We start from the raw sequence: 27,078 nt of genomic DNA, 5'->3' as shown, positions 1-27,078 counted from the left end.
AGCTTACCTCAAATTCCACCAAGTCTTGGTTGCGGAAGTCGTCCTGGAAGATTCTACAGGACCATCACAGTCACCTGACTTGAACCCTATAGAAAATCTCTGGTGGGATTTGAAGGCGGCGGCTGCAGCACGCAAACCCAGGATTATTACTGAACTGGAGGCCATTGCTCATGAGGAATCGGCTAAGACTCCCCAGGAACGCTGCCAGAAGCTGGTGTCTGGCTATGCATCTTGTTTGCAGCAGGTCTTAACAACAAAAGAGTGCTCTACCAAGTACTAAAGATGCTTCCCATGAAGGGGTTGAATAATTTTGAGACTGGAGAAGTCATTATAAGTTGCATTTTCAGTTGAATTTGGGGAAACCACTTGAAGCATTTGTTGTGTTGAACTATTTCAATTGCTTTTGTTTGATTTGTTCATTGCAAACAGCTGAAAGTCTGTACATTTTGACAATAAACCTGATTTGCAATGGGGGTGAATTATTTTGATTGCAACTGTAGTTAAACGCCAAATTACTACACTCGCTACATAAGCAAGGCACAAACCTCAAGGCTTGGTGGGCTTATGCTGGTAGTAACCCACAGAGAGCTATAAAGGGCCATATGCAGTATATCAGTAAAAGGAAATGCATCAAGAGATTCAATGGCTCAGGCATCGTAATGGAGAGCAATAATGGAGCTCCAGGCAAAGTCACATTACTCCAGTAATGGACTCACTGCAGCTCTTTCCATCAGAGAATGAGATAACTCATGATGGCGATAACAGCTGCTTAATAAAAAAAGCTTCAACGCCCAGGACATCATTTTACAGGGGTGTGAACGAGTTAAGTGCAGACTTCCAAACACCGTTATTCATAATTACCCCTGAAGCACTACACACTGTAAAGACTTGTACAGAACACTGAACAAGAAGGATCCGTTTCCTAGCTTTTACCTCGCAACTATGGCTCGCCAAGTATAATATATGATATGAATAGAATTTATAGGAGGAATAGGAAGAAAAATTTCACCTACGTTAGAAATTTTATATTTACAACAAAATAAGTCTGATGCTAAAGAACAGGCATTCTGCAACATCTACTCAAAAAGATCTACAAAGAATAAAATGATGTCATGAACATCCTATATAAAAAAAGACGATATAATTTTCATGTTGACGCACTTTATTCCTAAAATTGGCTGCACCATTCATAGCGGCACAAGATTGTATGTACACATTTTATATAGATATTTACACACACAATTCTCTAAATCTGATATAAAATATATAATTTGACAATGTATCTCTTGTTCTCTTATTTGAACACATTAAATCGCTGTACAGGTATTCTGCAACTACAGCCTATCCTGCAGTTTCCACCACACAAGGCTAAGAACAAGCTTCAGCATACTTCATTTGTACATCATGGCAATAAAAATTGTCTGTCCACTCTCAGAAAATACTTCTCTAAATGCAACCTACTGCAAATACACTTGTCAGTTCTTGCCTTGCAATTAAGACAATTACATACATATTAGAGCATTTTTAATTTGATAGGAAGGCAACGTGTACCTTCAGATGTTATATATATATATATATATATATATATATATATATATATATATATATATATATATATATATATATATATATATATATAAAAAGATTAAGAAATTACACATTTAAAAACGTACAATAAATAAGATATATGCAGGCATTTCATTTGCAAAAGATCTTACCCAGACCAAAATATCAGGTCAGTAAAAAGAACATTTCAGTAGACTAAGTCCCTTTAGCTCCAGTTGTTTTTGAGATGGACTCTTGGCAATGCTAATGTATCCCTGCACTTCCCAAGTGCCCAGACCGACTGTGTGATGTGTGCTACGGTCTGCGGTAGCAGTGCTGATTTTATAGCACGTTCATGATGAAGTTGTACATCTGGTTAAGCACCACAAAGTGCACAGGGAGACAAGAGCGGCGGTCTTGCGTGGCAGGGTCACAGGTTAGCCAGGAGAGGGCGTTGTACTGCTCCAGGACAAACCTAAACAACAAGCAGAAGCAAAACATTTACCTCAGCTGCCTAATACACAGCTTATCAGGGATGCACAGAGATTCATTAGGAAAATTACAGACATCGTTGTCGGCCACTGGCCAAAAGGTTTTTGATCAAAAAGGAACAATCAAATGCTGTAGCAGCATCTTCCTAGCGTGGAAAACGGTGTTTCTCATTTGGTAGGACGCACGACACTCGGCCTCTGCTGAAGTGATCATGTTTGTAAACCTTTGGCCCATTCAGGGGAATACCAATGGCTAGATTTACCAAATTCATTTAATAACATGATACTACGAATATATCATTAATTTGTTCATAGATGAGATTATAATTAGCCTGTGTTACCTCAAGAAAATGTTTGGATTTTCAAGGTGTAGTAGTAAAGTAATTACTCAAGTAAGTGTTCAGCAAAGAACCTGGGAACCTTTAGTTGATTTTTATGAACTGTTTTACACATTTATATGGCACTATGTATGTGTGTGTGTGTGTGTGTGTGTGTGTGTAATAATATTATATATATATATATATATATATATATATATATATATCCATCCCCATTACAAGATCATTACAGTCAGAGTACTGAGTACTTTATAGAAACTTAAAACCATAGAACCTTAAGGATGGGTAAGTCAAGTGTTTTCCGATATTGCAGGGGAGAAATGCGGCACTAAATTTTCACGTCCAGACTGTTAATTGTGCCAAAGACAACACATTTTAGTCTAGCAATTTCAGGATGAGTATTCTCAGAGATACTTTCAATTCAATTGGATTTACGAGATAAACAAGTAGATTAATGAGATGATCGGATAATCAGTCTTTAACATGGTGTTGAATATGACGTTAAGCAAATAATTTACCTGAGCACATCTGAGGTGTGGTTGGAGTCGAGAGGGTGGGAGTGTTTACTGTGCAGCAGCTCGTCAGACTGCACTGAGGAAACGTGCAGGTGTAAAGACGCCTGGAAAACAGAATATCACAAGTCGTATACACCTACCAGTGATGCTCCTCATATTTGTAAATATGTGAGCCTGTAGCGTCCTGAATTTGCCCGCCTCAATGCTGTGTCTGAAGGATGCCACAATCAATAACCAAAATGTAAAGCCTCTCAAGTTTCATAATTTTTTTTTTACTAACCTTCAGGAAGAGGGGGCACTGGTTCTTGGCCTGAGGGCAGGAGGACCAAAACCATTCGGGCAACGGCCCTGCTTTGGCTGTGGACACAAAGTAACCCAGTGCCATTGGCTGCTGCAGGATGTTGGGAGTTTCATCGTGAGACTCCATGCGGTCTGTACTCTGGCCCTGAGGGACACAAACACAAACCCATGAGCAAAATGGTGTTCCGTAGCTCGTTCGCTTCATTTTTTTTGCCAAGGTTATAGTGAGTACACTCCGGAGACTGTTTCTTTAATCAGTTATCAAAAACATGTAAAGAATTAGATCATTGAGAACATAATATATAGAGCTAAGTTAAGAAGGGAACCTTGCTGCCGTCTCCTCCGTGGTGGTAGTGTGAGCCAGGCGAGTGCACTGGGGAGGTGGTTGGAGAATTGGGTAATATATTAATGAGGTCAGGGTCTACGTCGTTCTCGGACACAAGCAAGTCCAGGATCACATCCATACCGCCCATGGCGTCTGATGCATCTGGGAAGAGATGACCGATTAAGGAACTGAACAAGAACAACGACAGCTGAAGTTGTGAGGGCCATGAGTGTGTATGAGAGACTGACCGTGAATGGGATTGAAAGGCGTGTCAATGACCTGGACTACAGCAGAGGTGGGGAACACCAATATGTGGGTGCAAGAGGTGTCCTGAGGTGTGTTCAGCTGTGATGTCTGCATGTTCAGAGCAGTGCTACGACCAAACACGGAACCAGTAGACACAGAGTCTACAAATGGGCAAAGAGGAGATAGTTAGAGAAATGTCATGGCTAATTATTTAGCAGAGGTCATTAAATCCTAATTTGGGAAAAAAACCAAAAAACTGAATAATAAGGATTCTTTTTTTTTTCTTGCATGCCTTTAGGCTGCAGACTCCTGGAACTAGTATTAATGTTAATATATAATCAATCAACTAAACATAAGAGACAAACACAACTAAGGAAATAAATGGTTTTCAGGCTTTTCTCACAGGGATTTAATAATACACCATTGTTGTTCTGTGGCCTGGATTTTTGTGCTTGTGCTACTCTGGCTGACTGCAAAGCTTGCAAGATTCTAAGCATTTCTTTTCCTTTCAGCTAAAATACTTCATATAGATCCCACCTGGCATAATGACAAATGTTGCCTGAGGCTCTAGTGCAACTAAGCAGGCACTAAGAATGCTGGGACTGTCTGCTGATGAGATGCCACACATCCTGCACATTTCCTTCAAGCGGCGACTCAGAGACTGCAGGTTACGCCTGCTTAGCAGGATGCTCCAATCTGTTGGATATTAAGTAGACAGTAAATTAAAAAGTGTGAACAACAATATGACATGTGCAGGGTTTCCCCTACCATAGAAGGCTTAGTGTGGCTTTATCTCAAATGGAAAGGTAAACTGGAAACAGCAATGAGTAATCAGTGATTGGACATGCATTTGTGTTATTGGTGTGTGTCACATGCTCATCGCCAAGCTAATCAAACAACTGATGGGATATTTACATTTACATTTATTCACTTAGCAGACGCTTATATCCAAAGCGACGTACAAATGAGAAAGATATTTTTCTGTACCATCACTTTGGGATGGTAGTTACAACCATCGACTTGAAATGAATAGACTTTTGACTGTAAGTAAAATAAGTGCTGCCAGCTTTCTGTCACAAATATGGTAAGGATAATGGTCAAAAACAGCATGAAAAAAAAAAAAAAAAAAAAGAAATGAAAAAAACATAAAATTTCCTTCGAATAATTTCAAACACCTCCCTAACTCCACCACCACCACCACCATCCCCCGGAGCCCAGACAGCACACCTAAGCCCTCTGAAAACCCTGCATGTGAAACAGAAATAAGGTATGTGATAAAGTTATCTACCTTGCAACTCCCCGTGACCCATTCTACCAAGCCGACCAATCACGACTCGCCAAGGCAGTGAGGTCACCTGCACCAGGCTCACACACCACTCCCAGAGCTTCTGAAGGCCAAGTCGACGGGCCGAGCCCTTTTTCCTCCGGGCTCTGAATATAGAAGCGAAAGTTCTCTCAGTGAAACAGAATCAACTACAGAAATCGCAAAATAGAAAAGACCATTTCTTTGAGTACTGACCGGTTGGGCACGTCTATGCTGATGATGCAAGTCTCCAGCAGCTCTCCGTACTGGTCGGTGCAACTGGCCAGCAGCCAGCGTTGGTCATGAGATAAACAGTAGGCCACAAAGAGGACGTTGTGTTTTTGAGCTGCCTCGCCAAAGGTCTCACCCAACTCTGTCTGCTTGTCCTTCACTGGAGCCAGGACGAACGGTGGTGTGTAGAGACGCACAAACTCTGCCCTCTGGATGACGGCAAAAAGGAGTACTTGACTCAATATTTGGTCAATAGTGGTACTCGACCAAAGTACAGAACGGGTTTAATGCACTTGAAATGAACTCGCATTGAAAATAAGCAAATAATAACCCTCCAAAATAACAACTCTAATCCTAACCTATATATAAAATAAATAAATAAACAAATAAATAAATAAATAAATAAATAGACAACTATACTCTAAATAAATGTCTAAACAAATGTCAGAGCAGTATGGAGTCAAATAGGCAGTTAGAGGTAGAGAGTTAAATATCTAATTGATTGTGTTTAATAAATAATTGAGGAAGCCAAGTATCTTGAACCGGATATAAATGTGAGTAAGTAAGTATATATGCGACCCTAATAATAGCCACCTGAAACTTGCCTACAGAATACAAATAAATATAAAAGACCCTGTTAGCACAGTAAATAATATCTATAAAACTGTAGACAACCAAGCTGGAAATCTGTTGTGCTAGGAAATCAGACGCAACATACCTCGGAGCTCTGTAACGCAGTGTCTATGGCAAGTCCAGGGCCAAAACCTGTTAGTGTTTTGACATTTGTGGAGTTTGGGAGAGGCCTCCTGCACTGTGTGTACACAGAGAAAGCCAGGGACTTCAAATGCTGGGCATACATATGCCTCTCCTCACTCCGTACCGGCTGCAGCAGATACTGGCAGGGAACCACCTGCAAAACAAAAACAGCACATCATTTTTAGTGTTTAATAATAATTAGTTGCAAAATGTATTTTAAAAAAAAACACACCGACACACAGACGAACACATTCAACTCACTTGCACAGACACGGCATTCCGTATATGAGGAGGCAAAAACTGCAGCATCTCCATATAGCAGTAGAGGAGTCCCAGACTCCACATGCTAGAGTTGCAGCCTCTGCTCGTCTCCTCATAGCTAAACGGGTCCACTATGTAGACCACTATAGCAGGAGGGTAGCTGACAGCATGGGAGTCTCCATCTGTTGGCACTCCCACTTTGTCCCTCTCCATAGTGCTGTGAAAAAATAAGGCAATGCTCATATCAACTGGAGGCTCTGGGATTGATATACCTCTTAAGCAGCAATGTTTTAGGAGAACAGTGTACCTCTCAGGGGGCTCAGGAGGAGCCTGCGGCTGGCTCATGGCTGATGGGCCATCCCCTATAGTGCCTGTGTTCTGGGCTCCAGCATGCTGAATTCCTTGCGCGCCAAAGGGAGGGAGAGAACTAGGCTTATTAGATCCTAAGCCTCCCAAACCCTGAGAGTTTGAGGAGGTGGCAGAGGTGGGTGCTGCAGTGCTGCTGTTAGTGCTGGCTGTGGAGGTGCTGGTGACAGTGGAGGTGTTCTGAGGGCCTGTGGAGGTGCTGCTGGAGCTGGCAGGTTGTGAAACTGTTGAGGTGGAGGAGGAGGACGACGAAGGGTTCCGCTGAGAGAGCAAGGAGCTGTCTAAAGACTGGGCTGCCAGGTATGGAGCTGAAGAGATGAAAGAATTGCAAAATATTACAGATTACATGCCTCATGTCCACATTAAGAACTGACAAGGAAACAGCTGATTATTCATTTTGTATATACACTACCCGTCAAAAGTTTAGACACACCCATTCTTTATTTTTTCCACATTTCAGGATAATAATAAAAGTCATCAAAACTCTGGAAGAACACAAATGGAACTATGGGAATTTAGTTGTGATAAAAAAAAAATCAAAATAATATAATATTTTATCATCTATCTTTCAACATTCTATCAAAGTAGACCCCCTTTTTGCCTAGAATTTCCAGAAATTAATTCTTGGCATTTTCTCGACCGATTTCTTGAGGAATTTCCCCGAGATGCTTTTTAAACAGTATTAAAGGAGTTCACACCTACGCTGGACACTTAACGGCTGCTTTTAGGAATATTTCGCTCCAAGTCATCCGTTCAAATTTTTTTTTTTTTTGTAATTAAAACGTTATTAATTTCTTTCATTAGAAAGCGGTTATATTTTGGTCTACATCACCAATTTCAAACTTTTAATCATACACCTTCAGATCAAAAGGTTTTTCCAGATCATGAGAAACACTTCAGTCGAGTGACTCCAAACTTTTGACAGGTAGTGTATGTGACTGATGTGGTAGAGAGAGAGGCTTTTTTGATGTCTTTTCAGATCACTATTAAGTTTGTTTTACTGTTTTTAATGATGTGATATCTTAACCGGTCATGAACAGCCTCTTATTAAATGTGTATAGAGACATTATGAAAAAAAAAAAAAGTTTGGAAGGAGCGCTGGTGAGCGTAATTGTTTACATCGTATATTAGGCAGTAGGCCATACATTTTGCCTACTACTAAAACCCTGGGAAGTGCACACACCCACACATGACAACAGTAGCAGTTGATACGCACTCTCAAGAGATAAACTACAAGCAAAATGAGCGACGAGTTGCTCGTTACTGTGAACCCAGGGTCAATATCAGCCTAGCAAAAATACACTGACAGTAAAACTATGCTGCTCTGTTCAAAGTAACTTTGCAAGTTGGCTGTGATGCTGGCGTGACTATATAGTAATCAACACGATATAGGTGTGCCTTGGGACCACCTCCGCCTTAAGTTTGAGTCAGAAAAATCCTAACCTTGAATAGAAAATTATAAAGATATATAGACGTCAACTGAAATCCTGAAAATACAAAGACAAAGCACGTGGGATAAAAAAATGATCAAGAAATCATACCCAAGTCATGCCGGCACACTTGTGCGTAGAGTTTAAGTTTTGTTATGGAGTCGTTGTTGATGGTGTTGCACATTTTGAAGAACCAGTCACTGAGCGGTTGCTCTGCCTGAGGTCTCAAGCCAGCAGTACTCACTGTTACTATCCCATCAGCGTGGGCCTTGCAGATGGGCTTGTGCTGCCCAAGCCGACACGCCTGCACAATGAGGAATAATACATTAACCAATATTATATACAGGTCCAGTGAAATGCTAAATGCAAAAAAATATATCAATCTGTCGCTATCTCCATCCAAACAGATTACACTGTGTTTACCTCATAGACTGCAGTCAAGTCTCTGAAGAAAGTTTTAGCACCAGTCAGCAGAGTCTCGTTGTCAGGACACACCACCACGTAGCCGACATCTCTCTGAGAACCAAAGGGGTCCAGTAGCAGCTTCTCCCAATAGGGCAGGACAAAAGGTGACAGAACCACAAAGTCATACTCATAACCGACTAGGAACGTCGGTATGGGTAACGGCTCAGGAGATTCATCCGTACCTGAATGGATGGAGAGATAAAGAATGTTAGCCAAACAAGTTGACGGATTTGTGCCACACACACACACAAAAAAAGAGGTGTATCCACCAAGCATACCATAAGATCCCCTGCCAGCCATCTTGTGGAACTGCTGCCAAGTAAGGGGACCCTGGACACCCCAGGAGCGCACAGATCGCTTCTTCTGGATGGCGTCCTGCAGCACAGGCTGCAGAGACAGTAACATCCTTAGCACATCCTGAGAAAACAGCAAGCTCACATCCATGGCTGAAAGAAAAAAGGAGAGAACAAAGGTTCTGACCACGTTCATAATAAACTGAATTTTGATCAAGGTACCGTTCTATTTTAAGCTACTCCTATGGTATTATTTGTAACCGCTAGATTATTAAAGCAAACTAGATTTTACCATTACGATTGGCCCAGGAGTGCAAACACGAGTTCTTGACCAACGTTTCATCTACTTTCCCTCCAGACATGTTGTCCATGAACTGACGACCATGCTCCAGTGCCAGGTAGCAGTCACTGCAGTAGTCCCTCTCCTCCAGGCGCCGAGGCGGCCTTGGTACCAAGCCGACCCTGGGCTCTGGCATGCACAGAGCGGGAAAGGGGTTGGAGCACTGCTCCTGCAACAGAAGGAGGAGCTCGTCTTGGAGGTGTACTGAGGAAGTATGCCGCTGTGCTTCCAGGTGCTTTTCTGCTTCTCGGCCAGCATCTGTGCCCCTGCCCACAACGTCTAGCTCATCCTCAAGAAAGAGGCCAGCGCCATTTGCGTAGCGTCGGTTGACGACGGCACTGAAGCCACAGGAGCAAGTTTCTGTGGTGGAGTATTGCGAATCCAGGCCTGTGTCACTAATGTAAACACCTGCGTCAGCACCCTTGATGTTCATGTTGCACACGCACACACAGCAACTGTCAAAATTACAGTCTTTAAACAAGTTCATGGTTGAGTCGGAGAGGATGAGCGTGACATAGAGGCTGTGGGCCTCAGGCACCGATGGCGCTGTAGCTGGTTCCACCGAGCTGAGAGGCCTGAGGGTGGATGGGGTGGAGGCGGGAGAATACAGGTCAGAGTTGTCGTATTTCATCGAGCCCTGGGCGCTAGCAGGGCCACGCGGGGTGCGGGGGGTACGTGGTGTCCTCGGTGTGGGTGCTGAAAAGCGCGGCGTGGCTGGTGATGGTAGGATACCTGCACCGCTGTTGCTAGGCGGGGCGCTGCTGGACTGGATAGGGGTGTGGGTCTGAGGGGTGTATGTTTGTGTGTAGTCTTGCAGCTCCATGGCACTGCCTACACTAGGAATGTTACTGTGAAAACATACACGAGCGAACAATTATATCACACATGCTGCTTACTAACAAGTAGAATTAGTTAGTTTTTTTTTGGTTGTTTTTTTAAATTACTACCCCTAATTTATCCTAAGTCATTCCCAACCATTAGCAACACTGAAGAGGGTAAAAGCTAACTTGTGCCTTCTGTGAGACAAGGGTCATTCGTGAACAATTTTTGTATCAAAAATGGGTTTAAATAAACTAAAATAGCAGGGTACACTGCTACAGACGTATAGGAGACTAGCAAGTATCCTTTTGCATTACCATTTGCTCAAACAGTGAAATTAAAAATAAATCCAGTATTTCTTTTCCATGACTTTCCAAGTTAGTAAAAAAATATAGGGAGATGGGTTATGGCCTTTTAGTTGGCAACAGCGAAAATAAAATAAAAATCTTCTTTACAGTGTCGGTTCAGTCGCATTTTTAAGACCTTTGAAACATGAATTTGAGACATTATCATACTAATTAAGGCCTTAATTTTACATTAAGGGATTTAAGACATTTTAAGACTTTTTAAGGACTCACAGACTCCCTGTAAACTGACTACCTGTTCTCGTGATGCAACTGCCACATTCCTGAACAGTAATTTACCTGTCCTTGCCAAGGAAAGACATGGCAGGCACTGGCTGCAGCATCTCCAGTTTGCCGACAGTCCAGCTGGGCCGGTAGACACACTCCTCCGGCAGCTTGAGGGAAATCAGGCATTGACTAGGAAGTGTCTTTAAGGGAGCGTACAGAGAGCTGCCCACGAAAACCTGACTAGGATCTGGCTTAAATACAAATGAGAAATCCTGAAAAGAAAAAAAAAAAAAGAAAAAACACAATTTCAGCACTATTATATAATATAAATCAATAAATAGTGTTTTCAGTTTCTATCAACGGTGGTCCTCACCTTGATCTCTGAGGGCTTGGGGCTGCAGAGGCCTTCCTCCACCTCCATTTTAAAAGTTCCAATGAGCAATGGCCCATCTGCCAGAGTGAATCCTGCCCCAGTTTCCACAGAACCACAGTCCTTACTACCCATGTTCATGGGGGAGAAGCCCATGATGTGTTGCTCGAGAGACGGAGGTGTTGGAAACATCTGGTGTAGATCTGCAGCACCTACACACACACACACACACACACACACACACACACACACATTATTACATTTCTGAATGAGAGGAACTCTACAATTTTGAGCCAATGCATTTTCAAAGCAATATCTTCTCTGTATTAACAGTCCAGTCCAGCTGTTTTGACTATTTTCTGTGGAAAACTTCAGTTTTAATTCCAATTAAAATGCTTCCCCAAACAAGTAGTTTTCATTCAGAACTTTTATGATACATATACAAGTAATTTACTTGACATTGGACTCCGAATACAGCTAACGTTTAACTGACATACTTAAACATGACAGAGTGTCTGCTGCTGCTGGTTTGGGCTCCTTGCCACCAAATTTCTCCTCTGCTCCACTCCCAGTTTTCCTGGCTCCAGGCTGCCGAGAACAAGAAAAGCAAAGAAAGCTAATGTTCACCTGCGCACACGCCATAACACCACGTACACTACGCGTAACACTGCAGAACAGAAACTATGCAGAGCCTTATGAGAATGGTGTAATAAGAAAGCAAGGGCAGTCTGAATGTTTAATAAACACAGTGGATATGAAAGGCCAAACTGAGCTATGGCTCACGGGAAACGTGCAAGGGGCCTACTGACCGTAAGCTCATCTTCATCCGAGTTGAAGAGATTATCCAGATCATTTATTGACACAGCCAGGTCGGTCTCATGTATTAGGCTGGTGGAGGGGAGAGGCTTACTGCAGGCTGAGCCGTGAGTGTCTGTGGTGACAAACAAATAGCAATCAAATGTAGAGGCATTCTTACAAATATTGACAGGATTAAAAAAAGAAAAAAAAGAAAAAAGATTTAAAGTGCTTTGTTCAGCATCAAGTTATTACAAGAAAATGTCAAGCATACGCACCATCGGTTGAAGACGTGCTACCATCGTCCCTCTGAAAGAGTCAAATTAAAATCGATCAACAAAACCTATAGACAATGCCAACAATTCATTTGGGGTTTTTGAAATCTAGCAAGTACGCAATATATGAAATCCTATTGCTTTCTTTTCTGCAGCAAAAATTCACTTCTAGCTTGCTATCAGTGGTGCACTTGAGTTGAGTATGGACTGTGGGAACTGAAGAGGAATTGCGCAATTTTCATCACAATCACTTGACACAAAGAAAGGTGGAGCAGGACATACTGCATTTTGTCCAACTTGTTTGTGCCTTTTACTCGCAAGAATAGGGATTTTTTACGTGAAAAAGCTTAGCCGCCACCTCCACCTATGGCCTACTTACTACTCCAACTCAGTCACTGGCTATTACCTATATCAGTTGCCCACTTACACTGTTGAACATCTTAGACGTGTCTAAGTAGAGCTGGCGTTATGACCGAAAATCTTGTCATGTTTTTTATTTTTATTTTTTTTTTAAATAATCACACAATACTGATATTTTTTCAATTACGACATTTTCAGTATTAAGTTGGCCTAATTTTATTTCTTGAAGTACATTAAGACACATTGAAAAGCTCACACTGCCACTTGCCACCTTCCGTAGTGTATCATGTCGTATCGGTCTCGCGTCGAAGTCTTTTCAGCGCAGTATTTTTAGCCCGGTGTAAATGATTCGGTTGTGCAATCTTTCCTCCATGCATGCCCAAACTGAGATGCTATTACTACATCTCAGACCGAGGTTTGTCTCAGTTGTTGTGCTTTGAAAAGTAAGGAGCCAGGAGGGTCAATTTGGAGTTTGGATAATATTCAAAATAGGACTATGTGCTCTCGATCTCTCTCCAAAGGAAAATGTAGCCTTAATCTAAGATTTATTCACTGTACCACGACCTTATGTCATGTTTTAAGTGGCTTGTTTTGTAAATACAGCTGGCCCAACAGCCCTCAAGTTTTACAGACACTGTGCGGTTTGACCCGTGTAATTTAGATCATTATTGTAAATATCTACCAGGTCTGCTTGCATTTGCATTTGAAAATATCAACCACTGTTTAATCTGGAGCAAGATTTAAAGTCTTAGGTCTGATTCATTTACCTACCACCAGATCTGTCAGATTATACACTACCAGTCAAAAGTTTTGAGACACTTGAAACTGAAATGTTTCTCATGATCTTAAAAACCTTTTGATCTGAAGGCGTGTGATTAAATGTTTGAAATCTGTGTTGTTGGCAAAAATATAATTTAATTAATTATATTAAATATAATTGTGCAAACATTTTAATTTCTTTCATTAAAAAAAAATACCATTTTATTTAATTTTTTTTTTTTTTTAAATGGATGACTTGGAGCGAAATATTCTGAAAAGCAGCCGATAAGTGTCCAGCCTAGGTGTGAACTCCTTTAATACTGTTTAAAAAACATCTCAGGGAAATTCCTCAAGAAATCGGTTAAGATTTCTGGAAATTCTAGGCAAAAATGGCGTCTACTTTTGAAGATGCTAAAATACTAAATTATTTTGATTCATTTGGGATTTTTTAACACAACATAATTCCCACAGTTCCATTTGTGTCACCCCAGAGTTTTGATGACTATTATTTTTCTAAAATGTGGAAAAAATAAAGAACGAGCGTGTCTAAACTTTTGACGGGTAGTGTAGATGACTAATCAGTTTTAATTGAGCTCCCCAGCTAGAAATCAAGAGCTTCACTTCTAATACTGAATTTTGGGCAAATTTGATATAAAAATGTTAATAAAAATTCTGCTGTAATTTAAGGACTGTAGATAAATACCTGTTTAAAATGGCAGTAAGTAAGGAAACAATGTGGGGTCAAAAAAAAAAAGCATTAAATAACGCCCCTGCATGTCAACCCAGTGTACTTACTCTGCCATGACTAGGCTGTGTGTGGAAGGATAAACTCGTGATTTGCATTATTGAATGAAAACTAGCAACTAAAGTATTGCTTGACTTGTTGACCTTGTTTCTCTTTGCAGGTTCTGCTCCAGGCCTCTTCTCCTTATCAGTGAAAGAGAACTCCTCATCTCCCTCCACAAAAGCGTAGGGATCTTTATCCTGCTCCTGCTCTCCATCGCACCCAGATACCGAGAGATACTGGTTCTTCTTCTGAATGTACATCTTCACCCGCTCCTCTGACACCTTCAGAGTCGCAGAGGAAGCCATCATCCTGTGAACCGAAAAAAAAAAAAAAAAAATACCCCGCAAATCAGAAATTTACGCTGCACATTAAATTTTTTGAGGAAACATTAAACCCAGTGCATTTTGGCCTATTTGAGGTTGCCAGCTGCTTATTATACTGTAATAAGGAAACGACACGAGTGCTACGACGTGTTAATAAACAATTAGCTGCGAAAGCCGGTCACTGAAAAAGTCACTGAGCCACTTGTTAGCAAAACCAAGCAAACCTTACTTATAACAAAGCAAGATATAACAATGTGGAGAAGAACACAGTGAAACCACAGGCCTAAATTAGTTTGTGCTTACTCTGTGACAGAAACAGCGCTGTCCAGGCTGTCCTGCTTCAGTCTGTCCAGAGGAAGCTGAGGAGGATGAAGGTCCATATTTCTTTTGCCAGGGAGTCTGAAGTACCTCCAAGGGTTGTGGCTCGTGTCCTCGTTGGGGCTGATGGCTGAGCCAACATACACTGTGGGTTCCAGAGAGTCTGGGTAAGCTGTAGTATACTCCGAGGTCAAAGGGTCAAAGGAAGCGCGATCTGGGCTTTTCGAAGGTAGAAGGCAGGCCTCAGAAGAAGAGGGAGGGTAGAACTGTTGATGAAGTGGGGTGGAAGAGCGTTTCAGCTCTGCTGGTGTGTCTTCCTCTCGTTCACAGGGATGTGGGCTGAGCGGTGGAGGCTGAGGTGAGCCAACCATGTCTCTGGATGATGTGTGCAGGGTTTGAGTTTTGCTTGTCTCAACATCCCCATGGTGAAGGGCACGATAATGGCTGCTTCTTTCGTCTGGCTCCAGGCTCAAGTCCTCACCCACAGAGCTGCGGTGGTGGAAGGGCGTTTGAGGCCTCTTCTGCTGCTTCTCTGCTTTCTCTGGTTTCTCTGCCACTTTGTATTTGGAGGGGAGTTGAGAGGGCTGGCCAGCAGGGAGGGGAAGTCCAGGAGTGTTACTCGTACGTTGCTTCAGGTTCTTATGTCTGTAAGGAAAAAAGGGAAGCCAGAAACTGTATTTCAGTTGACTTTTCCTAATTTAAATTCACTTACAAGTAAAATGTAATAAACCACAAACAACCACATTCTGATTTGAGATAAAAATGAATGCCGGTGTGTAGAGAACCCAAATATTAAGTAATTTCGATAATTCTTTGAGAAGCATATATGTTATCTATACCTTGAGCAATTGCACTGCATCCTTTGATAGCGTTCAACAAAATCCCAAACACCAGCTTTGTCCATCTCCTCCTCACATACACCACTGGCTATAGCTGAGAACTTTCTCCTGTAAAAAAATTCACCAACATACATGATGAAGCATGTACCTGATTTTCCAGCAGAAATACGAGGACAGAAAAGATTAAGGTCATACTTGTTCTGAGCACGGTTGACATTGCATTCCTGCCACACTGCCTCCAACAAATGACTGGCCAACTTGCGAGGAACTTTACCCCCATGATGACTAGTACTGTCCAAGCTGAAGCCATCAGCTGCTGAGGAAATCTTTGTCCACCTCGGAGCAGGCTGAGAAACTACAGTAAAGGAAGAAAAAAGTAAAATAATCACTGCAGATATTTTGTGCTAAAATCTAAGGAAACCATGTTTACTAATAACAGCAAAAATAAATAAATACATACATACATACATACATACATACATACATACATATACACACACACACATATATATATATTGCAGCCTTCTCTGGCTATTCTACAATCCTACCTTTTTGAGCCTCCTCTGGTGAAGTTGGAGGAGTGAGCGTAACTGAGGAGAGTGCAGATTCTCGGTGTGCGCCGTGACTATGATGTCCTCCCGGGGTAATCATAGCGCCGGAGGAGCTCGCTGCGGCCGGGGCCGGAATATCCGACTGGGCTACAAGCACCAAGCACGCCGGGTACACCATCCTGACTCCAGCTGAGAAAGAAAACACACAAACACGATGATCAAAACCAAATTCAACTAAACTTTTAATATACCAGATGCCCTGAATCCTCAAACTGTAGTAATATTTGTGCCATACCGACAAGAACCTCCACAGCAGCCAACGAATCATCTTCCCAGTCCAAGTCGTCCAACTTGTCTTCTGGGGTCTCCTTGGTGTTGGGGCCAATGGGATAAAACTGCTTCCACTCTTCTATTAACTTTTGTGTCGGCGGATCAGAAAGCTTAAAGGACTGGCCCGTAAGTGTCCCGTTCAGACCATATGGACTGAGAATGACTGGAAAAATTAAAACATTGTTGAATTAGAGTCGATTAGATGCCCATGCGGCCACGCGCATTTCACTTTCGAATTAGTGGCAATCCGGGGGCGTCAATTCCTTAAATGGTGGGTTCATTATTATTCTTAATGAAAAACACAACAACTACAAAACAGTACAATTACAAACTCGCTTATATCAAACATAGAAGTTTTGAAACCAAATCTTCCACCACCGTGTTGTCAGTCAGCTCACCTCACTAAAGCTAAATGAAGTCTGACACCTGCTGGTCTGTGCTGAATTGAGCAGATGCATTCAGTTTTTAATTGTAGCGTCCGTTCTCTAACCGAACTAAATGATTTTATTAGTATAAAAAGGCAACACGACGGTGGGGGCGGTGCTGCGATGGGCAAGTGATGTAATCAATGTGTAGCCCAAACACTGGTAACACCAACTATCGCAGCAAGCCTAATACAAAGTGTCATTGGCACAGAACCTAAGAAATTAAAGGCTCTTCAAAAGGTGCTGCATGGAGGCATGGATCAAGATCCCTCTCCAAGTGTCTCCAACCTACTCAGACATTACAGGAAAAGTTATTCTTTTCACAAAACATTCATTGTAAAAGTTCTAATAATTTAGAAACCAGTGTTTTGTTAAAGACCTTGAACTTCTTAAAAACTGTGTGAATAGTTTCCCCCTATGCTTCTGTATGTTTGAGCTTACTGTGCATGTGCTTTTTTTTTATGCAACACTTTTTTCTTGAAGGGTGTTAATAATTCTGAAGTACACACGTGTACACATTTGTGAAGCATTTACAAAGAAGTGTTTTGGTAGCTCTAGTAAATCTTTTAAGTAAAACATTTCCACTTTCATGAAGGTTCATTAAAATAACATTTGGTAGCAGTAAGGTGGGAAATGAATACTGAGGGACTGAGCTTGTTTTGATTGGATGCGACATGAGCTGCATTTGGCTAAGCCTATAAGCATAAAATGCTTATATAACCGCCTATAATGCCCCCAGAGAGACTAATGATGAATGTGTGACTACAGAGGACAAACCATCTGGGAGTTAATGCATCGGTTATTGAGCTGCAGAATAAACACCCCAATCACCAGTGCAGAGCTCTTTAACGCGAAACATATCTGAGGATGCTCATACATTGTCTTGCTGTGAGATATCTGATGAAATTATTTACGCTGCCATATCTGAAGCTCAGAGAAAACTAAAATGAGTACAATCCCCACAGGTTAGTTAAATGAGCACCAGGTAAAGGGAACAGTGAAGTGGAGTAGTTGTAAGTTTTCATCAGTGTTAGAGTGAGCCTGTACTGAGTTAATTACTAGCAGCAGAGAAGGCAAGAGTCCCAGAAGAATCAGCAGGATGCTGTAACTCTGTCATTACTATGCCCTTGAGCTCAAGGAAAGAAGAAAAAAACCCCACAAGCTTGCCAACATATTGACAGCTGTAGGCCTTCAAGGAGACAACAAAAAATAACAGAGAAACATTCTCACCTAGATTTAGGATACACAGCACTGAACTGCATATACACTATATGGCCAAAAGTTTGCAGACACCTGCTCATCACACCCATATGTGGCCCATCCCAAAACAAGGTTAGAAGCACACAACTGTATAGGCTGATGTCGAACAAATATATAGACGTGATCTAGAAGCTGCTCATAGTGAGCTTCATAAAGATGTGATTTGCTGAGGTTGGAACGCAAGAAGTGACACAGAACCCTGTCCTCAACCCGACTGAACACATACAGGGTAAATCGGAACGCAAACTCAACATGCCTGACCTCTCGTGGGTGACTGGGCAAATCTCCACGGCCGTGCTCCAAAATCTAGCTAAATAACTTCTCAGAAAAGTGGAAGCTGTTAAAGTAGCGAAGGGCGGACGACTCTATATTAATACCCATGGTTTTAGAACGGATGTTCAATACTCAGGTGTCCACATACTTTTGGCCATAGTGTATCTGTATACACCTCTACTGATTACTGCCTGCTGATTAAGGTCACACTGTTTAATGTTTTGGACTTTTCATAGCAAGACAGTAATTCTAAAAAGCAACCTCCCTAAACCAAACAAACAAAACACCTAAAATCGATTATTAATCGATTAGTTGGCCGATTTTAATTGATCAGATTTGGAGGGGGGGCGCAAACTTTCAGTACCATTTTATTTGTTTGTTTAAAATAAAATCCACAGAGTGTTACAAAAATAAACTTCAGACTAAAACTTTACACAACTGTTTGTCCAATTGTATAAAACTGAAAATAACCCAATACACACACACACACCAAAATATATATTATTCATTGAGGACAGTAGTTTAATTCAGTGCTTTTTGTGCAGCCATAAAAATAATGCATAAAAATCTTATGTAATATAACTGAATATACAAGTTTATATTATACAACAGTATTTACGCACTACTTTTTATAAAAGGTAACGCTGACAAACAGTAAACTGAAGAAAGTCATTGTCTGTGACGCTAGGTATCTGCTAAAGCTAGCGGCGTTACATTATGTGTGTATGACATCATGCGCCATTGACTAGGAAGCAACTTATACTTGCAGTTAGTACAAAAAAGCGCTAGTGTTCCATTTGAGACGATATTACCTTTCTAAAATTCATAGACGGTAGAGGATGCAGTGCATAGTGCAAGTGTATAGTACTTCATTTGGGACACAGCTTTAGTATTTACTCCCTGAGGCATGTAAATAACACGCCTCAGTAACAGTAAACGCACCTCGTGCTGCACGCAGACTAACTACTCGATAACGAGATTCGTTGACAACGATTTTCATAATCAATTATTATCGATTCGTTGTTGCAGCTCTAGACTAATCACTTTTATGGACTCAGAAATATAGTTCCCAAACAGCACTCATTTTAAATATGCAAGTGTTTTTATGCCCCACGTTTGAGCCAATTAATCAAGAAATGGTTGTTTACAAATTTGATGTCTCTCTCTCTGCTGTGGACTTTCAGTTAGTCAATGAGTTACAAGGACAGACTTGGGTTAGAGCAGTCAGCAACATCAATATTACTTTAGTATAACGTTTTAAACTATGTGGTGTAAACAGCTTATCCATCAGTTCCTGTGATTCCCATGTGCAGCCTACACACACACACACTTCCATTTTCTTTTTTTAATCAATGCTATAAATGCTAGCCAAAAAAAGCACCGGCTTAAACCGACCTGCCGAGCAGAAACGTAGCGTTTGGCATCATGCTGCCGAGCCGAAATGCATGACCTCACCTTGCACTGGGCTGCTGCTGTGCTGGGCCTGAGTCAGGTGTTCCTCGCTCAGCAAGTAGACAGGCTGATGCTGGTTGATCTCCACGCTGGTACAGACGTTGTTGTCTCCATGCAAGAAGAAGGTGAAGGAACAGGAAAGATGCTCGCTTTGAAGAGCCAGAGAACAAAAAGAGATGAGAATTAGCACTGAGGTTATCTGAAGTTACCAGAATTTTTACAGCCACGGTGAGAAAGTGAATGGTGCTACCTACAGTACATGTTAAGAAGTGAGGTGCTGGAGTTATACAGGCAAACTGACTGACTTCAGCAAATTAAATCCTTAACCAAAAGGCCTTTATAATTAAACACCCTCAACATAAAACAGACATCAGCAGTAATAGGAGTTTCTCCTAAAGGCCCAGAGACGTCACTAGTCTTCAGGTGCATAATTCCAGTTAAATTTGAGTGACTTATTAACTCAAGTTAAGCTTGCACTATGAAACACACTGTTAATCCTTCTCGCAATACAGATCTTTTTAATATTGCGGAAGCTTGCAATATGAAAATGTGCCATCCAAACCACAATTTTGTTTATGGTGTTCTCTGAGCCTTGCAAGATCACACAGAGCTTCCAGTTTTCTGTTGTTGTTTTGAGAAATCATGGCATTAAAAAAAAAGCCATAATAGATTTAAGTCACAATCTGCTAGAACACGGTCAAGACTGTCCTGAAACCCCTATAAGCCTCAGCCCATTTTACTGTATTTCAATTATTGTAATCTATTAGGCTAAACAGCCTGGGGCACACCAAATGCTGTCACAATTCTGAACACTCCGTCACGACCTATTTTACACATGACGGGGATTCTTTTTACATTTACAGTCCAACGGAAAGAAGTACACAACAAAAGGCTAAAATCCACTGGGTGGAAGAGACACAAAATAAGACCATGAATCACAACCCAGGTAATGAGAGAGCCGGGACATTATGCTGAATGGGGAAAATCAAGTGTGCACATTCCTCATACGACTGCTGAGCACTCAGTGGAGTGTCATTAAGGCATGCTACCAACTCACCATCAAACTCCACACCAACAGATGGCACTTCTAAGCCTGCACACAGCCCTGTGGTGTTTAACACAGCCTGACATCATCCTATGTCATCTGTTCGTTGTCTAGCTGAAGAACTCAAACCGCTTCAAAATGGTCGGCCTGAGGTACTAGTGGAGAGTGTTCGGAAAAACTTACAATTGCTCATACCCGGGCAAATTAAGGCACCGATATTACGAGGAAAGGTGTAAAGGTTTTCTTTTCCACCAAGCGTACATGGTTTATTTTAAAACGTAAACAAAAAGCAGTAAATTGTTAAGGGCAACATGGGTGAAATCAGTCACATTTTCAAGTGCAGACATAGATAACAGCCACTTCGGCCCAGCCAGTACACCCAGCGCACAGCAGGAGGCCAAGGGGCTATTTTTGACACATTGTCAAAACCGTAAACACAGCACAACAGCTCAGTCTTGAGGGAGCAAATTACCTAGACTGAACACTGAACCCTGCTTCCCTAGTTAATTTGGCTAGGATTTAAGAGATTCCATGCACTTGACGTACCAAAACCAGATGATTCTGCTAAAAAGTCCAGTGAGAAACCCAAGACACAAACACACCGAGTGATCACAGGGGGGATACAGAGAGATATATGGCTTCCAGATGAGAAACTGTGCCCTACTGTGCCAGCAGCCGAACGCAATTTGACTTTTTTAGTCATAATGCTTAATGCAGCAGGGAGGGGGGAAAACCTCATAATAAAGAAACAAACAAAAGCACACACACACACACCCACCCACCCACACATAAAAAACCCCGCAATTGTTTCCACAATGCTGAGAGATGCGTTACCTCTTGTTGATGGGCTTCTCATCTTTCTCGTAGGGTTTGACAAACCACTTGCCGATGCGCACAAAGCAGCGGTTCATGAGGCAGCGCTCCAGCAGGTTGTGGATGGCTTTGAAGAGCAGTGTGCGGCACTCGTACGTCAAACCGCTTTCCCACACACCGTCTTCATTACCTAACAAAGGAAAAACATTAAAAGCTTAATGTCTGTTTCACCAAAGATGTCCTAACTCCGACAAGTGGCTATTAGTACTGTTCCAGTGCTGTCTGCTTGTTATAATTATTTTGTCATGTTGCATAACCTTGCTTTTTAGTTATAATTCCCCTAATTATATAGGTCTATATGCTTGAAGCCCGGCACAAAAGTTCCCCCTCACTGCATCAGAATAATTGTTTAGCAATTTAACAAGTAAATCACCAGGGAAAAAATCAACACGTAACATTTTATTTCACTTCTTCATTAACTGCAGTGGATAATCAATGGAAATCATATGTTATGGTGGTTTATAGTATTACCTAAAAATGTATTACATTGCACCTGTGGATGTGTAGCGATTACATGCACTGTCCAGTTCTCCAAATTTCCATAAATTTTTTTTTTTTTTTTTTTAAATAAAATAGTAGGTTCCCCCCATAAAAAGTATCTACAATATACAATGATCTGTCTAATTTATACATAATGCTGACTGACGTTTGTCTAAAATGTGTTTAAAAGGTGCAAGTCATTTTTTTTTTTATTCCTTTCTCACAAATAACCCGCAATATATGTTTTAAAAAAAGCAATAATGAATTAAGTTGTGGCCTTAGCACAAGTATATTAAATCCTGTTTGGAAAATGGACTTCTGGTCTGGAGTGCTTGTTTAGGTTTGGATGTGCCTACTCTACTGTCAGTCATTTTATAGACTCTACAGGTCACCGTAGATCTTCAGGTCAGAGCGTGGGTGTGAATCATTCAAATACTGAAACCACTGCACCTAATCTTAAAAGGAAAAAAAAAAAAATCATACCTAATATATAAGCACTGTAGAAAAAACCCAGGATAAGATCAATGATTGTAGGATCTGATTATAAGCTCTTACTCCTATAAAAACATAGTTTGGAAAGTTGTGAACATTGAAAACTGGGGGAGTTCACACAATTATTTGGATTTGGTTTGATACTTGGATTTGCATAATACTAGGTAATTCAGTGTTGACTGTTGTCCGCAGAATTGCAGGGCTGTGAAGCAAACTCGCAGGAAAGTTATAGCCATCTGTCACTTCGTCACCTGCTAGGGTGAACACACAGTTAACATCTCTGCACTTCTAATCAATGTTACAGGATTATAACCACCAAAGCATTAAATCATGTACATCTGTCATGATCCAGCCAATGAAAAAGAAAAAACAAAAACACACACACTCACAGAAGGTTGTTGCAATTCTAGAATCTATTAATCATATTCTCCACATAGCCACCAGGTTCTTAGGTTTTGTAAATTTATTTGATAAACAGGAACAAAATGTTGCCTAAAACTGGAAACAAGATCAAAGTTCTCTTTCTACTAAAACGGTTTCCTGTGGTAAAATACAAAGAAAGCTAAAATAAGTTTATACTTCCGCACTGAATTTGTGATGCACCGGAGAGAGAAGGATTATGGGTAAGAGGTGCACCAAGAGGATGACACACTCACCTACCGAATCTGAACGGCTCACTGCACGCGTCTACAGTGCTGTGCGTCAACCGACTTGCGTCTCTGATTAAAATCATCCCACTATGATTATCTGAATACAATGAAATTGACAGATCTACTTTCAGCAGTATTAGAAATGTTTTTACTCCTTAAATAACTAAACTCACCTTTACAGATTGCACGCCATCTCACGGTCCTGCACAGGAATAATGTGCTCATAAAGCAGGCTGCCTTTTTTAGGTCCAATTGTTAAATCTGACTGGAAACCTAGTACTATAATGATCACCAAGCATCTGGAAATTGCTGCCAAGAACACACACAAAAAAGAAGGGGGGGGGGGGGGGGGGGGGGGTGTGTGCAGCGCTCTGCTTGTCAGGCACAAAGCATGCCCACACATAACTAAGCAATCCATATTGTTTTATTTTATTTAGCCAAGCTAATGTTTTGGTGTTGCACGGATGCAACTGCTTATTACTTCATGAAATAATAATTCCTATTACTATCGATGCAAGGTGATCGATGCCTAAGTAGCATTCTCTTTTAATAAGTTTTTAAAGAGTATCTGAAAAATCCCAAACCGTCAATTACCTGGTCACCTTCACTACCTAACAGCACAGCTATTAGTCATTTAAAAGCCACAACTAGTAGGCATGGTCAGTATTATCTCGCAGAGTACTTTATTCCCTACTCAGTTCGCTCTGTAGTGAAATGTAAAACTTGATTTGGTTCTTTTCTTTCTTTCTGCCCTCTAGTGGACATATCCACGTGAAATGCAAGGCAGACACCTATGCAACCGCCCATGTACAACGCCCTCATGTGTTCACAAATATGTGGACGCAGAAGTACAAGTGTTTAATCATCAGAGCTCCTGTGTAACAAACAGTAACCACTCAGCATCATTTCTCAACACGTCACTGTGCGCCGAGCCCAGCTGCAACGAGAAACATGATCCGACTAGCAAGCGAGCGCAAATACACACGAGCCGTTTCCAGAACCTAAACTCGATGAGGACGACTTCACACATTTACAACTGCAGTACATGTTGTGGCCTCTCCAACACCTTCTACATAAACGTACATTCTCCTGACCCCCTCCCTCGCAATACGATGCCAGCCACATGACTTTCTCATGAGGTAGAGAGTAAGGCGAACTAATACTGATTTAAAGATGAACAGAAAAACACTTATTTTAGCTCATCGTTTCATATATAAAATGTAACAGAGCTTTTAAATCACTACAATGTTCACAATCGTATCCAAAAATGGAATTGAAGACATTAATAATGCCAAGCTATGAAACATTAGGAATATAACAGGAGGCCAAATGGTGATGTGTGTGTTTTTTTAGTGCGAGATAAGTATTAGGAGCTGCGATATGAAGAAAGTTCGAGAACCTACTCGAAAGCTCGTGGTGGATGAGCTCGGCAAAGTTGGGATCGTCGCCCCACCAGAAGAGCCAGAGCTCTCGGCGTCCGGGCGTCTGGTGCCGCCGCCACACGCTCAACACGTCCGCCTTTAGGCACCGGCTGAAGCTGCACAGGATGGGGTCTTCCTCAGTCACAGGGAAGACGATGGGTGAAGATGTGGGGCCTTGCCATACAAAGCACTTCCATTTGATGCCTGTGAGGTCAGCCTGAGGTCAGAGACAGAAAAACATACATATTGTTAGGACAGAAAAGTCAACGACAATGCTGTAAATTTTAACAAATGTTGTACGTAGATCCTGAAAACAACAAAAAAAAACAATCACACACACCCTTCCAGAGGACTATGCAGTAACGTTTAACGAACATGCGCCTGCAAGTAGTATTTATTGATGTAACCAGAACGCATTCCCATCGAACTGTGCACTGCGAGTAAACATGCATGAGCACGAGGCTGTGCATGAACATTTAATAATATAAAAATAGGCAGAAGATTAGGGGGGGGGGGGGGGGGGGTAGCCCTATGGTTAGAATGATTACACTTTTCCTGAAACCCAGAGCATCATCATCATACCACTGCCTGCCAGGGCCTAAATCCAGTTATACAAGACCATCTGACTGGAAAAGTTTTCAATTATCGCCAGGAAATACTCTGCTCTCTGTGCAAGAATGGATTTCTTTTCTACTTGAGAAAGGATGTAAATATCAACAGAGTAATCAGATCATATCGGTATTACGCTGAGCAGTGCAGAGGTCACTACCCAACTCTGTAAGACGACAGGCAATACACCGCAAAAGAAACTTGCTGTCAGTCAAACGCTGCCTAAACACGATGTAAACACCAAAGCACAGTGTTATATAAAAGCTGATCAGGTTAGCAGAGCAGAGAACACACACATACATGTAGGCCTTACTCCTATTCTGTCTGATTGATGGCTAGTTATGCTAGCTCGCTTACTAGCGTTGATTTGAAGATTAACAGAGAAAATAGATATATTTAATCCAATTCAATTTTAAGCTTTCGTGACGTGCATTTTAGGTGAACGCTCAACAATATTTAAAGATTTCAAAACATACATATAAATATATATATTACAAAATCATGCATGGAGGTTTTAACAGGAAAGATCACTGGCCAAACTGATAGAAATCCAAACTGACATTAGATTAGACTCCAAACGTTCAATCTGATTTACTAACGAATAGTAACACATATATTGTTGGTATTGTTCTACCAGGCTGTTATTTATGAGTAATTACAACCTTCAACTTCTAACTCCAGATAGTTGTGACATTGTTTACTACCGACATACTAGCAACAGCTAGATTAGCGGTGCTAACTTTACACGCAATACAAACGATAATATTCAAACTTAAAAAAAACATGAAACCAAACAAAGGCAAGTGTATGTTGTGAGTACGAGCTGTAGAGACATAGCTGGGTTTGATTTTCAAACCGAGCAAGATTATTTACTTGGTTCAGACAGCAGTGAGTAGCTCAACAGGCCTGGGCCGCTACTTCGAGGAAGCTAGTCTGGAGTAGCTGGCCAGCTAGCTGGAATTGGCTTTAGCCGCAGTTTAGCTTTAGCTCGGTTAAATCTCTTACCAGACAAAATAGGTTGGAGTGGCAGTCCTCCAGGCTCGCCCCGTTGGGTACAAAACAAGAACTCATCTTCACGGTGAAGCCAATCTCGCCATCATTTCACAGCAAAGGAACAGATTTTTTTAGTGTGTTCGTGTGTTTTGTGGCTGGCTGAGTATAAACTCCAGCAGAGCAGCTCCGCAAACAAATCAGCCGTCAAGACGCGTCTCGGGCAAGTTTAGCTGCTAGCGAGCTAACTATTCAAATCCTCCAGTCTCTTGTTGAACTCAGCAACATTCGCTTTAGTTACTTAGCCGCGGTGGAAAACAAATATAAGCGGCTCTAAAAGAGTACCCGGTTCTGCGAAATACCGTTCCGTTTTCTATTTGTTAAAAAAAAACACCCGATAAAAACAACGTAAATAAAATTGTTCGAGGTAATTCCCCCTCCCCCCTCACTTAGCATCAGAGTATCTGGACGGCTAGCTAGCCAACCCACTAGCGTTAGCTAACAAGCTAGCTAACGTTAGCTAGCTGGCTAACCGTTTGGCAGCCCAGCCAGTCAAGTCCAGTAAAAAAAAAAAAAAAAAAAGTGTTCAGTTACAAAAAAAATCCCTAATATTTTCTCGGTCTTCACAAGAAGGTGTTCACATTAGAAAATGCCCATTAAATATGAATTAAAAGCCAAAATGCAAAATCGTTTAAAACGCGAAACATTGTCCGCTTTCTCATCAATGTCTTGCTGTTTTTTTCTGTTTGAATAGCTACATGGGTCTGTATCCTTTAATGGCGGCCACAGGGACAAACTCTGTAGC

At 41.4% G+C, this 27,078-nt stretch overlaps 1 protein-coding gene across 3 annotated transcripts; it reads right to left on the bottom strand.

Moving 5' to 3' along the window:
• Positions 1-1,144: 1,144 nt before the first annotated feature.
• med13b (mediator complex subunit 13b) lies at positions 1,145-27,078 on the bottom strand. 3 transcript variants are annotated; one of them, XM_017490973.3, is made up of 30 exons: positions 26,289-27,078; positions 24,657-24,891; positions 21,593-21,761; positions 19,717-19,862; positions 16,269-16,466; positions 15,971-16,162; positions 15,618-15,777; positions 15,423-15,530; positions 14,569-15,228; positions 14,044-14,251; positions 12,040-12,070; positions 11,776-11,897; positions 11,464-11,554; positions 10,970-11,178; positions 10,669-10,868; positions 9,158-10,053; positions 8,851-9,018; positions 8,531-8,754; positions 8,219-8,411; positions 6,619-6,985; positions 6,312-6,528; positions 6,013-6,204; positions 5,280-5,503; positions 5,049-5,191; positions 4,298-4,456; positions 3,763-3,921; positions 3,516-3,667; positions 3,170-3,334; positions 2,893-2,993; positions 1,145-2,020 (listed from the first exon to the last, which is right to left on the bottom strand). In XM_017490973.3, the coding sequence occupies exons 1-30, from the start codon at positions 26,352-26,354 to the stop codon at positions 1,888-1,890; spliced, it is 6,288 nt and encodes a 2,095-aa protein (XP_017346462.1). In that variant the 5' UTR covers positions 26,355-27,078; the 3' UTR covers positions 1,145-1,887. The 3 variants fall into 3 exon arrangements, with proteins under 3 accessions (XP_017346462.1, XP_017346461.1, XP_053543232.1); XM_017490972.3 differs by having other exon boundaries at positions 3,516-3,676; positions 26,289-27,077; XM_053687257.1 differs by having other exon boundaries at positions 3,516-3,676; positions 6,312-6,985.

The sequence above is a fragment of the Ictalurus punctatus genome, chromosome 17 (assembly GCF_001660625.3).
Source record: "Ictalurus punctatus breed USDA103 chromosome 17, Coco_2.0, whole genome shotgun sequence".
In the NCBI taxonomy this organism is placed as follows: domain Eukaryota; kingdom Metazoa; phylum Chordata; class Actinopteri; order Siluriformes; family Ictaluridae; genus Ictalurus; species Ictalurus punctatus.
The sequence above is the reverse complement of the archived record's forward strand: the minus strand, read 5'-3'. Positions and strand labels throughout refer to the sequence as shown.